The sequence below is a fragment of the Manis pentadactyla genome, chromosome 12, assembly GCF_030020395.1.
Source record: "Manis pentadactyla isolate mManPen7 chromosome 12, mManPen7.hap1, whole genome shotgun sequence".
NCBI classification, from domain to species: Eukaryota; Metazoa; Chordata; class Mammalia; order Pholidota; family Manidae; genus Manis; species Manis pentadactyla.
The window spans coordinates 80,703,898-80,717,441 of record NC_080030.1 but is presented as its reverse complement, the minus strand read 5'-3'; the positions used below and the strand labels follow the sequence as shown (position 1 = coordinate 80,717,441).

Here is a 13,544-nt window from a genome sequence, read left to right as displayed (position 1 = left end):
ACAGGCGAAGGAGGCCGGAATGCATTACACCTGGGGCACTTTGTAGATGAGAAACCATATCTTTTTTTGTGCATAAGAATTCAACTAAGAATGTTGGCATGATTATTCTTAGTATCATTAATCAACTGATGTAAACAGTCAGACAAAACACATAACATTATATGTCATCTTCATTGCACTAGGGACTTCATGACTCTGATAACTCTGCTGTTACAGTTCGGATCTGGTTTTACTAAAAGAAAAAACTTAAAAATGGGGGTTTAACTTAAAGAAATGTAGTAAACCTGTTTTTGTCATGCTTCCTTTGTTCTTAGTTTAAACTTAGAATTCACCTCCAATAAAGAAAGAAAGAAAATGTGTGTCTTCTGTATGCTTGCATCATGAAAGGGAAAAATGTTATTCATATTTGAGTTCAGAGCTACAACTTGAGTACTAATATTAACTATAGGCTATGGACTCCTCTTTAATTAAATCAACATCAGTAATTACATTGACTGTATTTTATTACTTTACAATTAAGTAGTCTTCAGTTAACATAAGAACAGAGATAACATCACAGTTGCACCATTATGAAGTTAAAAGGCCTATGTGCTTCATTACCAGGTAAAAATTCTGAAGCTAGGTTTCTCACAGAGGACACCAAATAGCCACTGGTCCTATATTTTGGTCTTATTAACAGGAATACTGACTTGGTGAAATTATAAGCAGAGGGCTCTTAATAGCTTCCTAAGAGTCTGAACTTTTGCTCTCAATACCAAATAATACCTGGAAAACATGCTCACTTCTGTGTTTTTTTAGAAATTCTAAGAACTGGCCCAGATTCATGTGATAGTCATTCCTTAATCCATAGTCACCGTGGGCCTCAAGGAGTAATTCTTCAAAAGAATGGAAAAGGTGCAGATCCTCCCCATCTCCTTCAGTTTCAATACTTTCAGCATGCTTACAGGAAATGTGTTTCCAATTGGGGTACTTGATCGTGTGCCAGAATTCCTCACAGTGCTCTTTAAAGCCCTCCACACAGATTATACCGGGCTTTCCTGTTATGCAAAATCCAGTCACATCTAACCTTTTCCCAATATCCAAAATCTTTTCCCTTAGGTCCTGCTGATATATATGGTGACTGTAGAACCACATTCGGAGGAATGTATTCTTAACTGGCTTTGCTTGTGTAGATGGTTCATAAACGATCTTTCTGTTCAGGAAATAGGAGGCACTATTGTCCTGTAACCACTGGATTGCTGCGCACACACAGAGCTCACCTGGATCAAAAGTCAGACCTTTATTGAGAAGTAGCTGCTGTTGTCTGTCAAGTTCAGATGACCGTCCAAACAGCTGCAATTCTGCATAGGGGTAACTGAGGCATGGTTACTTGCAAACCAATTTTCACCTTAAAAAGAAAATCAATTAAATTTAAGCACCATAAAATCACCTAAGCTAGTTTGTCAATGACAACTACATGATTTTGATAAGTGCAATAGTTACTGCTACTATTCTCAGCTATGTGCCAGACACTGTAATTAAGCACTTTACATACACTATTCATCCATTCCAGGATTTATTGAACACCTACCATGTGCCAGGTACTATTATGCTAGGATAATGTGAAGAAGCTAGACACTGTTTTTTGCTCTTCATGAAGTCTAGAGCCTAGTGAAGAGACAGACATAATTACACATAGCAAGTATTTAATTTCAATGGTGAGAAGCATTACCAGGGAAAAGTACAGGCATCCACTGAAATGTGTAAGCAAGGAGACTGAATCCAGCCCAGGGAACCAGGAAGTCCCCTGTGAGGGAATGTCAGTTGAAGGGATGAGCAGGAAATAGCTAGAAAAGTAGTTCTCAAATGCCTAGTCAGTCCACTTACCACCTAGGCTAATGTTGCTGGAGACAAATGGATCAGAAGATGACAGTGAATTCATTTTTAGTATTTAGCTTTTCTATCTGTATTTGCTTTCTGTTATAGTGCCCCCAAAGAAACATTCATTTACTCCTTAAAAGCCAGTTTTGCTAAAGGCAATATATAGATTTGTGAAAATCATGATATATGTACAAGATAGTCCATTCACAATAGTTGGATTGGTAAAAAAACTGGATAATTGAACAGAATAATGTTAGTATAAAATTGCAAGATATTTTTAATAAAAACACTAGGCATATTTGTTAAATAGGTGTGCATATTTAAGTAAAATTCAGGTATTTATTGAAGGCAGTTTACAGAGCATCCCATGTTTCAATATATTTTGTTTTCAAACAAACATGCATTTGGAGTATTTATTTGTTTCATGGACAGAAAGCTTATGTTCCAAGTATTTCCAATAAAAACTGGGTACCTGGCAACAAAACAACTCAGGGCACTTACCTTGGGTCCCTCAATATGGAGTGTAATCACAAATTCGATTTTTGGTGGCAGTGCCTCCCTGGTGCCTTCCAAATATCTCTTTATATTCGTCAAGGCATTTACATCTTTAAGTTTTATTTCTCCTTGGTTAGGAAACATAGAAAAGAGCATTCCCATTTCCAGCAGCTGAAGCTGCAGACATACTTCCAGTGAAGTGGACATGTTGCCTCAAAATCAACCTGCCAGGAAAACTGCGAAGGCCCGCGGACACTGGGTTCGTCAGTGTCAATGGTGTCCCGCGGTATTTCCCGAAGGCCCCTTTCCGAGGAAGCAGTTCTGCAGGAACTCCATGCACTGAGTGCTAGGGACACAGACCGGGATATTTACACTCGCCTGTTTTATGTGCTGACCCCAAAATCTAGTAGTATGCACATCCCCAAGATACTTGGTTATAATTAAGATTCCCAGTCCTTTCCAACCTCCCCACGCCCTGATACCCCCGCTTGCGATCTAGATCCGGGAATCTGTATTTTCAACAAGTGATCCCAGCTATTCCGTTGCAGGTGGTTGTCAGACAGCACCTGCCGATGCTCTGCAAGCCTCAATTCTGGGAAAGGCAAGGGGGCCTAGCCTCCGAAACCCAGCCACGTCTCAGGTTTGGGCGGAGCTGAACGTTGCGGCACGAGTGCCCCCTGCAGCGCGTGCGCGGCGGGGCGCAGATTTCCTGGCACCGGGGTCTCGAGGGCCCCGCAGCCCCAAACGCAAACTGCCGCCCTTCAGTCCCGGAGCAAGGACTCCTTCCGGGTGGGACTTTGCCCCTCTCCCGGGAGTCACACCGGTCCGGGGAGGCATACTGGGAGCTCCCGCCTGTTTGGATCCGCTTGGCCTCTGCTCCCAAGGGCTAGGCTTAGGGGTTATTACAGGAACATAAATAAATGTTTAGTGCGAGCCTGGTGCCAGGAGATGGGGAGCGGGCAGTGGCCGGAGAAGGCTTCCCGGAGTCTAAAGTTTGGGAGATGAACCTCGATAATCAAGAAGGGGATGCAGGAAAAGGGGATGTGGCCGAGACTACTGTGTCAGAGGCCCCAAATCAGGGCTTGTTTCCCCATCCGTGACCGATGGGAACCCCGCTTCCGGGAACGCGGGGCCCACCACGCGCTAAGACAGAGGCGGGGGCTGCGTACCTGCGGTCGCAGCGCCCCAACGGCCTATTACCCTCGGCCCCACCCTTCGGGCCACCGCGGGGGCCCCGCCCTTCCCAGTCACGCAGTGGGCGGAGCCCCGAGTCCGCGCAGAGCCCGGAGCTGTAGTTCCGCAGACGTGAGCCGCGCACGGCTCGCGAGGGGCGGGGCCCAGGACCACTGCCCTCCGCGATTGGCCGGGGGCGTGGCCGCGAGCGGAAGTCACGCCGGGCCACGTCCGCGGGTTCTGAGGGCGCCGGGGCGCTGACAGCGGGGGGTTTTCCGCGCGGCGCAGGTGAGGGCGGTCTCCGACTCGGGGAACGGGGTCTCGAGCGCCTGGCCCGAGGAGGAGACGCCCCGGTCTGCAGGGGCTCGGCCGACTGACGGCTGGCCGGCAGGCTGGCGGGCTGTTCCCGGACGTGCGACCTGGGGCCGGGCTGGCCTCTCCCACCGGGGGTCTCGTCCGCCCGTCTGCGGTGGCGCTCCGGGGGTTCGGTTCCGGGAAACGGGCCGCGGGTCCGGGACCGGGAGGAGGGGAGGGGAGCAAACGACGTGTCGGCATTTGAATGGACGGAATACTTTATTAGAGTGCAAGCTGTTGGGATTGGAAATACTTCTGATAAAAGCATTGGCATACTCACTGAAAGTAGTTTTAGGACCTAAACTGCATTAAAAAATGGCAGCATTTTATCATAACTTTTTATTTTTTTAAAGGACTTTTGGAATTGAAACTGGTTTACGCCCTTATGAACCGTCATGATACATAACCGACTGGTCACTTTTTAACAGAATGTGTTCATGTTTGTTAAAGAGATTTGATCACTTTGGCCTGAACTAAAATCAGCCTGCTCTTGCCAGCTAGTTCCAGCTGGATAAAAACAGATATTTTTCACTGTTTTCTTTAACTTTTTGTTCACTGAAGCAATGAAGGACAATAAAACAAGGGAGTGAGAGGTGGCAGTTGTAGGACTGCTGCTAACCTCCAGGTTAACTGGGAATGGGCCTGACCCCTGAAGTGAACAGTGCATACAGCTGAGGTTGGACACCCACCGTCTGGCTTGAAATTTGAGTATTCTAGAGAAGGAAGTATTCGTGGGCTAACGGTTGATGTTTGGTTTTTAAAATTAAAGGTACAAGTAAGATGTCGCTAATTAGCTTGAATTAAAAGAATGTTCTGATCCTCCCTTATGAAAGTAGGAAAATCCTCTCAAGGGAAATTAGGAGACCTGGGCAGTCTTGCAGAGGCTACTGACCTTTGTTTTTCTTTTGAGAATATGTCTCTGTAGCCTGGGAGGAATAGCAGAACTACACAGATTTCCCAGATACTTGGAATGTGTAGTCCCAATCCTCTTGAGTATGACCTTTGGCATCAGTCTGTCACCAGATGCCCCCGTAAATTTGGGTTATTGAACTGAGGCCCAGACTTAAATTTTCCCATTTGTGAAATGAGGTGGTCTTTGATCTCGTAGGATTCTCTGAATCTATGTGTAGAATCCTCATTTTAGTTGAGAGTGCACCATTTTAAATTTGCCCTGGGCCCAGGAATAGCCTTAGACCCCACATGGGGGGCAATCTGATTTCTGCCCAGAATCTGCCCTGGAGTGGATAAGTTGTACAGGATCTTCTATGTAACGCTTACCCTCAGGGCTTATCCTGCCATTCTTTTCTCTCTCAAACATCATTTTTTGGGGAGGTTCACAATGAGGCAGACCTATTAGTTTGGGGTAGAAGTTTTTGAAGTAAATGGTCTGTGAAAGATTTCTTATTATGCCTGAAAAATACTCCTTAATTTTGTAGACATGGATTTGGATGCTGTTATAGAACACTCAGCATTGCATGCCAAGCCCAGTGGACTCATTCTTCAATATGGGACTGCTGGCTTCCGAACAAAAGCACAACATCTTGATCACGTCATGTTTCGCATGGGGTTATTAGCTGTCCTGAGGTCAAAACATACAAAATCTACAATAGGAGTCATGGTAACAGCATCACACAACCCTGAGGTAATAATTTAGTGCTCTAATAAAGAAAAACTTTATTTTCAAAAATTCATCCTAGAGTCTGGGCAGTTGGACCCAAAGTACAAATTCCGATTCTAGGAACGTACTTTCTCCTTGTTATGTGTCTTTGGATTTGAAAGCTTGTTCTGAATGAATGGTCATTTAGCTCATGACTCTTGGGAGGGTGTGGGGAGAATGAAATGAGACTGTCATTTTTTGGAACGTGTCCATATTAGAGAAATAACAAGTCCTTCTAAGTTAGTTGCATTGGAACAGAATCAGTAGTAAAAAGTGTTATCTTATTAACTTAGAAGAGATTAAAGAGACTGGAGTCAAGGTGCGGGAAAGGGAAAACATTTGTGAAGACATCACATTTTGAAAATTTCCACACAAGTTTTCTATAGTTTGGGAATAGTTTCCTGTTCTGAATGAAGAGACAAACAGGTGGCCCTAGGAACCTAAAAATGAGCTTTGGACAGACTATTGATGCAGCCAATAGTTCTAGTATTTATTACAGTTAAGTTTTTTATCAAAGTATTCCTTTGACACAATTTAACTCTTTTTTTTTTTTTTTTGAGAGGGCATCTCTCATATTTATTGATCAAATGGTTGTTAACAACAATAAAATTCTGTATAGGGGACTCAATGCACAATCATTAATCAACCCCAAGCCTAATTTTCAACAGCCTCCAATCTTCTGAAGCATAACAAGTTCTTACATGGTGAACAAGTTCTTACATAGTGAATAAGTTCTTACATGGTGAACAGTGCAAGGGCAGTCATATCACAGAAACTTTCGGTTTTGATCACGCTTCATGAACTAAAAACAATCAAGTCAGATATGATTATTCATTTGATTTTTATACTTGATTTATATGTGAATCCCACGTTTCTCCCTTATTTATTTTTTTTAATAAAATGCTGAAGTGGTAGGTAGATGCAAGATAAAGGTAGAAAACATAATTTAGTGCTGTAAGAGGGCAAATGTAGATGATCAGGTCTGTGCCTATAGACTAAGTATTAATCCAAGGTAGACAAGGGCAACAAAACATCCACGGATGCAGAAGATTTCTGTCAAAACGGGGGGTGAGGTTCTAAGCCTCACCTCTGTTGATCCCCAATTTCTCACCTGATGGTCCCCCTGCGACTGTGCCTGTCTTAGGTTGTTCCTCCCTTGAGGAATCTTACCCATCTCTGGCTAACCAGGGCCATACAGGGAAATGTAAAGTTGGTAAGTGAGAGAGAAGCAATATTCTTTGAAAAGGTTAGCTTTTTACTTCTTTGCAGATTTATGCCCTGTGGCTTCTATGCCCAGCATTTGTCTTGAGGTATCTTTACCACTTGGAAGAATTATGATACTCTGTAATTTTCTATATGAGGCACGAATTTTACTAAAGGGCTGTAATTAGGAAGGAAGAAGAAAAGCTATAGAAGTAGCAGATGGAAGAAAACATTGGAAGATTGATTATTTCTTTGACATATCTTCTTGTAGAGTAACATAAGCATGTATAGGTTTTAACAAACTACTAATTAAATTGCATACACACATTAACAGAATAGGAATACAGGTACATGACAAAAGCAGACCTACACTTACCAGCCATATCCAGTGAAACCAAGAAAACCAGTTAGGTACCCTAGGCATTTGAAACTTATCAATAATATGATGGATATTGTCTAACTGAATTTGAATAGTTTGAGAAAAATCAGACAAATTAAAACAACACATTCCTGGGAACTGTTCACATCCCATATGTTCCTTTAACAATAGATAGTCTATAGTCACACGATTTTGGAGCACTGCAACTTGCACTTCTCCTAATTCTTGGTTGAGTTCCAACAGTATAGATCCAGTCAAATTTGTTGTTTTACTGTATGCACAGGCCAGCTTAGATATCTCCTTCTTCATTCCAATGGCAAGTCCAGGAACTGGTGGGATGAATGCAGCTACAACTGCAACAGTGCCAGGATCTTTGTTGAAGTTTTTGATGATCATCTTCTGGAATGACTCTTCCAGAGGATGTTGATGTTGGAAGTTCTTCATATCGTATCTTATTTCATTTTCTGGGTAGCCAAATTAGGCTTTGATCCTCTATAAACACAAACAAACCCTTTGCCCACACTTTGATATGACCTTTATACCATTGTGAAGAACCTATTGGAGACCACCACACAGGAACTGCTTTTTTTTTTTAAGAGAAACAAATATCAGAAAAATGTACTTCCATAGCTGATCATCCGACAATTTAACTCTTTTATATCCGGTACTGTTTACAGCTCACTAGAACATGGTTTGCATAATATGCTTCTGTTTGATTACTTGAGAGATTTTTGCCCTTGTAGCAAATTCAGGAGCAATTTAAAGCTGTGTAAGTTAGTGAAGGATTGTGACCACCTCTTTCCCTTCAAATAAGAAGTCATTGCTTATCCATCTTCTAAATGTGGATCGCTATAAATGTGTATCTAAATCACAATAATCCATCAATGACTTATAGGCATAAAACCACATTTATTGCTAGTTCCATAAATACTTCTTGAAATAATTCTGAGCTGTTTCCTTCTGTTGACATTCACACTGAACTACATTATTTTTTTTCCAGAAATTTGAGCAGAATAGAATTGGGAGGCAGTTTTCAGCCTCTCTGCCACCCACTGGTTGGCACACTGGCTGGTATGTTCTTGGAGTCCAGGGCCACTGTGAGAAGGATCTCCAGGAGCTTCGTGCTGCCCCGTTTGGGCCCTGGCCAGCTAACTGATGGTGGATGCATCGGCGGCAGCCTTTTTAAAAAGCTAGGGTAGTAGAGTGGCCATTGTGTTTAACTAAGAGTCATATAGACTTGATGTTTTAATATCAGCACTAACATTTATTGGCTGTATGACCATAAACAAATTACTTCTCAGAATCTGAATAGGATTATTAGCTAGGCTGATATGTGCGTCGTAAGGATTTACTGATGTAATGTGTCTAAGCCACCTGCCCAGTACCTGGGAGTCTCTGGTGGTCCCAGTGAAGCCACCTGCCCATCGCCGTCTCCCTCTAGGGGGGAACAGGTTGGGTCTCCTGCCTCAGCTCACCCTGTGAATATGCACACATGGCTTATGGTTTGTTTTTCTTTTAAGGAAGACAATGGTGTAAAATTGGTTGATCCTTCGGGTGAAATGTTGGCACCATCCTGGGAGGAACATGCTACCTGTTTAGCAAATGCTGAGCAGCAAGATCTGCAGAGAGTGCTGGTGGCCATCATGGAGAAAGCAGCCGTGGACCTGCAGTGTGATGCCTTCATAGTGATGGGGAGAGATACCAGGTGATGGTCACAGTTTCTGATGGCAGCAGCTGTGGGGGCCCAGTAGAAGTGCTCGCCTCCACTTTAGTAGCTGTGACAAGTGAAAGGCAGTAAAGCAGAGCTGTCCTGCTTGGCTCCTCCGCCTACCAGGCCTTTTTAGTTGGATGTGGGAGCAAAGTCACTACTGCCACTTGGGTTTTAGATTCTGAATTCTATCTCTAGCACTTACTGTGTGATCTGAGCAGGTTACTTTGCTTGTCAGTACCAGGCATTCCTGCTGGCCAATCGCATGTGCAATGCCTGTGTAACCGATACCTAAGCTCTTACCTATCGAATAGTCGTGGGAGACAGTTACGACAAATCGTGTAGTCAAAAGAAAAATTTAATTTGGCAAAACAGAGGCTTCTCTGGCAAAATAGAATCCTCTTCTTGTATCGGTTATACCCTTTGTGACTGCAGTCACTCCACTGTGCTTCCATTATGGTCATCTATAAAATATTGCTAAGCTTAGCACAGGGATTTTGTGAGGTTTTTACATTCATGAAATCATTTATGTAAAATGCCTATTTCTTGGCATGAGAGAAACACTTAACAAATGTCTGCCATCCCTTTACTTCTGTAGGTTTAGTATTTTCCCCTATACAGTAACAACACATGATTTTAAATCATTATTTTAAGAGATTTTCTTTGTAATATGTGTTACTGTTGCTTCATATATTTATATCATTTTCCCATGTTCCAGTGCACTGGAAAACATTATCTACCTTATTTCAACACACAGTAGTCCCCTCTTATCTGTAGGGGACACAGTCCATGAACCCAGTGGGTGCCTGAGACTGCATAGTACCAAACCCTATATATTCCATTTTTTTTGCTATAAATACATACCTATGATAAAGTTTAACTTATAAATAAGGCACATTAAGAGATTTAACAACAATAATTAATAAGATAGAACCATTTATACTGTAGTACAAGTTATGTGAATGTGGTCTCTGTATCAAAATATCTTACTGTGCTGTACCCACCCTTGATAATGTGAGGTGATAAGATGTTTACACGGCGAGCTGAAGTGAGGTGAATGATGTAGGCACTGTGATGTAGAGTTTGGTTACTGCTGATCTTCTGAGGATATGTCAGGAGGATCTGCTTCCAGAGTTGTTGACTGTGGATAACTGACTGAAAAGTGAAACCATGGATAAAGGCGGCTACTTTGTCATTTTTCGGTTTTTGCCTTCCTTTACAGAAAGATATTTTCGTGAAATGTTAGATTAAAAGTTTACTTTGAAATAGAATCAGTCTTTTTTGTTTAAGATCTGATTTTAGCCAGAAATTCTTTGTAAATGAAATTTCTACTCAATCTACTGGTGTTTTACCCTCAGGGTGTTACCAGAGGGACTTCCAGACACCACTGATTGTGGATTTATAGGTAGCAGAAATAGCCAAGTGACTTAAATTCTGAAGCAAATTACTGTCCCACAATAAAGCCATCCCACATGTTTTTTAGTCTTACTTTAACTAGTTTAAAGGATATACAGCATCTTTTTCTACAAGGCAGTTACATAATGATTTGCTTTATTTCTAAATAGATGAATACTTTTTCTGACTTTTTACAATGAAATATAAGTTCTGTAACCTTAGAGGTTTAATAGCCAGTACTGAATTAAGCACCCTGTGTACATTAAATACTATTACCATTCTTAGGCAATGTGTATGTTGTTATAGTCAAACTTGAAAAGGTATTTGGGTATGGTATAATTATATCCTTTATATCTATTTGCTAAATTCATTTAAAAGCCAAAGTCTTCCCAAGAAATGTGTTGTGAAAGACTACTAGAAAATGCATAATTTTACTCATATTATGTTTTCAGAGTTGACAGGTTTCAGTGCAAATAGAATGAACTTACTCTGAAATTTGTAGCATGTAGTTTCTGCATTTGCTTTCAGAACTAGCAACTCTGTTAATTTCAGGATGCAGTGTAGTATTTTCTTTCTTTTCTTTCCTAGGTCCAGCAGTGAGAAACTTTCACAGTCCGTGATAGATGGCGTGACTGTTTTAGGAGCTCAGTTCTATGGTATGTAGTTATCCGAGTTGTCAATTACATTTATCTTTTTAAAAATTACAAAAGTAATACATATTTATTCCAGAAGAGTTTGAAAATACAGGTAAACAAAAAAGGTTTTTAAAAACTGAACTCCTAGATATATAATACTAGCTTTTAACATTTGAAAAAATTAAAAAAAATTTTGTTCAGGGCACACGTATTTTCTTTTACCTATGAGAGATTGTGTATAAGCAACACTGATCTTAAACAACTCCCTTTACTGTAGTAAGGCTGAATTTCCTGATAGGAGACCCCTTGAAGTTACTGGAAGATGTTCGTTCTGGGGGGCTGCTGTCAGTACCAGGCATTCCCGCTGGCCGATCGCATGTGCAATGCCTGTGTAACCGATACCTAAGCTCTTACCTATCGAATAGTCGTGGGAGACAGTTACGACAAATCGTGTAGTCAAAAGAAAAATTTAATTTGGCAAAACAGAGGCTTCTCTGGCAAAACAGAATCCTCTTCTTGTATCGGTTATACCCTTTGTGACTGCAGTCACTCCACTATGCTTGGAAGTGAACTTTCTTAGTGTCGGATTTTAAGAATACCTTCTCCGGACACCTTCTCAGGTTCCCCGCTCCTGTGTGTTCCTTTCCTTCCAAGAGCTCACCCGGCTCACCTCTCCATTTGCTCTTCTTGTGGCTACTCAGCCTAGTGTGAGGGGCGCCCTCCTCCTCGCCCCTCCGTTGAAATCTCTCTCCTGACACTCATCTGAATTCTAATTCCAAATCCTGTGGCTGTTGTAAAGCGGGGACGCTTAGCCTGTGGCCTCAGGCCCTCCAGCGAGTGTTTGGGTCAGGACAGGGACCCAGAGAGCCCCCTGACACAGCGCAGGGTCACGGCACAGGTGCCTCTCCAGGCGGGGTCTGTGGGCTTGGTCAGATACTCAGAGGGGCCTGTGACCCAGAAATCACTGAGGCTTGGTATTTTGGAGTTTTTATTTCAGTGGCATCTTGGTAGCTTTTCATACTGTATCCTCCCCATTTCTCTGTCTCTTCTTCTGTGGGCTCCTCTCTTAATACAGACATTGCTCACTTCCCTCTTCTGCGTGATCTCTGAGGGATCGTCATCACTGCTGTAGCTCCAGCTACATATATTCTTTTATTCATTCATTAGCTCATCAAACATTTTTCTGACTACGTGCCATGTACAGCCCTCCAGTAGTCTCTTTTCACTGAGTGTCACACACATAGCAAGAAACCATTTTGTATTATGATGTGTATATATAATTGAAACAAAAGTTTCATTAAATAATACTAAACCATACTACATGACATGCATTCCTCTTTTCTGTTAAAGAAAAGATGCAGAAATGCTAGTTTTGTGTTACTCAGTAGATTCTCTGACCCACTTACAGGCTTGGGCCTATGACCTGTGAGGCACCAATCTGAGTGATGTCTCCCCTTGGGTGGTGTGCATGCCCCTACCCCAGATTCTCCCTGCCCCAAACTACTCTTTCTAACATCCCCTGTGTGATTGGTCTTTTCAGCACTGTCATTCTGTCTCTAGAGCCATTATTTTTCTAGTGTTTTAGTTTAGAAAACTGATTTTTTTTTTAAACCTTTCCCTCATTTCTCTCTTCAGCTTAGTGTACTTCAGGAAATGAAAGATGGTTAATGCAGCATTGGGGCAAGGTAGGAGGAAGACAGGGTTAGGGAGGTAGGCAGGGCTCAGATCATTTTACAGGGTGTGGCAAGGATTGGGGTTGTATTTCACCTGCACGTGACTCCATTGAAGGATTTCATGCATGGGAATATGATAAGTTCTCATTTTAAGCCATCTGGTCTCAGTGTTGTGTAGAGAGACAGGAAGGTTGTAAGAAGGAAAAGAGACCAGCCAGGAGACTGTGCAGTACTTCATGTAAAAGTGATAATAGCAAAAGAAATTGAAAAATCTGAAATTAGTGTTGAATTCAAAGGATTTTGTGATACGTGCTGAGGATAGAGCTGTGAAGAATTGTTCCAGGTGTCTGAGTTGAGCAGTGGAATAGATGGGTGGTGCTTTTTTGTTAACTGTATATGACAGTTATTTAGTAAATTTTTTTGGGAAACTTGATATTGGTCACAAAATCCTTTTGTTTTATTCTTTAGTATGTCTTCTGGAATATTGTTTTACCCTCCTTGTATACTTCCGTTCATCTAGTCCGAGCATTCATCTGCTTTTTTGAGCTCTGCCATCTCCTGCCGTCTGATTCTTACACTGGAGTCGAAGTTGCCTTCATAAAACACCATTTCCACTGCGTCACTGCAGGGCTCGCAAACATAAAGCAATTTCTTGCCTCCAGTCCAAACCCTTGTGCTTGCCTTCAAAGACCGTTGACCATTTTAGTCACTGAATATTTATTGGAGGCTGGTCCATCTCTGTTATCTGTTTCTCCTGTTTCTTGCTCATGGTGCTTTTCTGTGTGTTTAACTATTTTTGACTGTATGCTCCTAGTTTTTCTTAGAAAATTACTTGTGGGACATTTTTGAGGTTTATGATGAAGGTGTATTTCTCTGGCAGAGTTTAGTGTTTGCTTCTGCTGGGTGCCTGGGGGCGCTGCCTGGCAGGTGGGCAACAGAGTTTTGCGATGACGAGGTCTATCCTATGGGCCCCTGCAGCTCCGGGAGTCTGGGCTGGAGACCCATGGGGGGC

At 42.2% G+C, this 13,544-nt stretch overlaps 2 protein-coding genes across 2 annotated transcripts in view; one reads left to right on the top strand and one right to left on the bottom strand.

Annotated features, from left to right (window-relative positions):
• Window positions 1-445: 445 nt before the first annotated feature.
• On the bottom strand, window positions 446-3,665 carry RWDD2A (RWD domain containing 2A). Its single transcript, XM_036896958.2, is given in 3 exon segments — window positions 446-1,357; window positions 1,359-1,387; window positions 2,362-3,665. Coding segments are annotated over 3 exon segments (861 nt in total). The 5' UTR covers window positions 2,563-3,665; the 3' UTR covers window positions 446-726.
• Window positions 3,666-3,737: 72 nt separating this feature from the next.
• The window catches only part of PGM3 (phosphoglucomutase 3), a 31,296-nt gene continuing 21,489 nt past the window's right edge, over window positions 3,738-13,544 (top strand). Inside the window, exons 1-4 of the mRNA XM_036896957.2 lie at window positions 3,738-3,816; window positions 5,319-5,524; window positions 8,642-8,826; window positions 10,813-10,880. Coding sequence (XP_036752852.1) covers window positions 5,321-5,524; window positions 8,642-8,826; window positions 10,813-10,880 — 457 coding nt within the window. The 5' untranslated portion in view covers window positions 3,738-3,816; window positions 5,319-5,320. The remainder of the gene's footprint in view (window positions 3,817-5,318; window positions 5,525-8,641; window positions 8,827-10,812; window positions 10,881-13,544) is intronic.